The sequence below is a fragment of the Loxodonta africana genome, chromosome 7 (genome assembly GCF_030014295.1).
Source record: "Loxodonta africana isolate mLoxAfr1 chromosome 7, mLoxAfr1.hap2, whole genome shotgun sequence".
Taxonomy (NCBI): Eukaryota; Metazoa; Chordata; class Mammalia; order Proboscidea; family Elephantidae; genus Loxodonta; species Loxodonta africana.
The window spans coordinates 79,313,168-79,314,794 of record NC_087348.1 but is presented as its reverse complement, the minus strand read 5'-3'; the positions used below and the strand labels follow the sequence as shown (position 1 = coordinate 79,314,794).

The window sequence follows — 1,627 nt, the reverse complement described above, 5'->3', positions numbered from 1 at the left end:
CTCTGAACTCCTAAAACACTAGAATTCAAGTCAGTGAAAGTCCTAATTGTTTCCCAGTTACCTGGTACACTTTTCAATGCAAGTAAACCATAAACTTTCAGAGGGAAAGGGTACCAAAAAATTACTTGCTGATTGATCAAATGAAAAAACCAGCCCCTCACAGTTTTGCATTGCAATATCTAGACACCTAAAGGCTCAGAAAAGATTTACTAACTTCCACACACTCAAGATAACTTCATTTCCTCTCCCTTAACTGTTCAAACCAGGAAAATGACCTGGGCAGTAGGACTCTAAGCCCACAGAGAAGGGCCTTGCTGGCCCCTGAAGTATAGCTCGTGGGAGCTATACTCAAATGGGGTCAATCTGATTGGGGGTCAGAACTCTGAACAGCTGGTCACGTATCTGCTTTGTCTTGACTCCATACACAATGGGGTCCAGTGCAGGGGGAAAGAGCAAGTAGAGATTGGCAAGGATGACCTTGAAAGCAGAGGCAATGGGTGGCCCAAACAGCTGCATGGCCACAGAAAGAAAACCTCGTCCATAGAAGAAGAGGATGACACAGACATGGGCCGTGCATGTGCTGCCTGCTTTGCCACATGACTCAGGGGAAGAAGAATGCATCACAGTTCTCACAATCTTCCCATAGGAGTACGCAATAAAGGCCACATCATCCACACCAAGAGAAATTGCCACAGCAAAGGCATAGAGGTTGTCCACAGTGGTGGCACCGCAGGCCAGCTTGACCACAGCCATATGCTCACAGTAGGTATAGGCAATTGTGTGTGAGCCACAGTAGGGAAGCTGATGGGCCAGGCTTGGAAATGAGATGGTCAAACCCACACCCCTCAGCACCACTAGGCCTCCAATCTTGGCAACAACAACTGGGTTAAGGATGGTTGCATAGCACAGAGGGTTACAAATGGCCACAAAGCGATCCAGGGCCATGGCCTCCAGCACTCCTGACTCCATGGCAGAGAATGCGTGGATGAAGAACATCTGAGAAAGACAAGAATGGAAATTGATGGCTGTAGCACCAAACCAGAAAATGGCCAGCATCTTGGGCAGAGCAGAGAGGGAGAGGACTAGGTCAACAAAGGAGAGCATGGCAAGAAAGAAAAACATGGGTTGGTGAAGGCTGCACTCTCTCTGAATGAGAAAAAGCAGGACACTATTCCCTATTACTGCAAGCAAGAACATGAAGCAAAAGGGAAGTGAGATCCAAATGTGGACAGCAGTCACCCCTGGGATGCCAGTCAAGAAGAAAGTATGTGGGAAGAGATGAGAATTATTCGAAAAAATCATGGTCATCCTTGCACTTAAAAAAAAAAAAAAGCCAAACCTGTTGCTATTGAGTCAATTCCAACTCACAGCAACCCTTTAGGACAGAGTAGAACTACCCCAAAGGGTTTGCAAGGAGAGGCTGGTGAATATGAACAGCCAACTCTTTAGTTAGCAGCCAAACTCCACTGCAAAGAAAGGTAGGTTAGAGTCAAAAATATAGTGGTTGGAAGCTCACCATCATTACCACCAGTACAACCAATATCCCCAACAGTTCTCGGAAAATGGCTGAAAGTAATTTTCAGTTTAGTCAGTATTTCTACAAGATCTTCAAAAGCAGAAGAGGCAA

General features: G+C 46.0%; 1 protein-coding gene across 1 annotated transcript; it reads right to left on the bottom strand.

The window, feature by feature from the left end:
• Nucleotides 1-348: 348 nt before the first annotated feature.
• On the bottom strand, nucleotides 349-1,320 carry LOC135232156 (olfactory receptor 52N2-like). Its single transcript, XM_064289482.1, has one exon. The coding sequence runs from the start codon at nucleotides 1,306-1,308 to the stop codon at nucleotides 349-351; it is 960 nt and encodes a 319-aa protein (XP_064145552.1). The 5' UTR covers nucleotides 1,309-1,320.
• Between the last annotated feature and the right edge of the window lie 307 nt (nucleotides 1,321-1,627).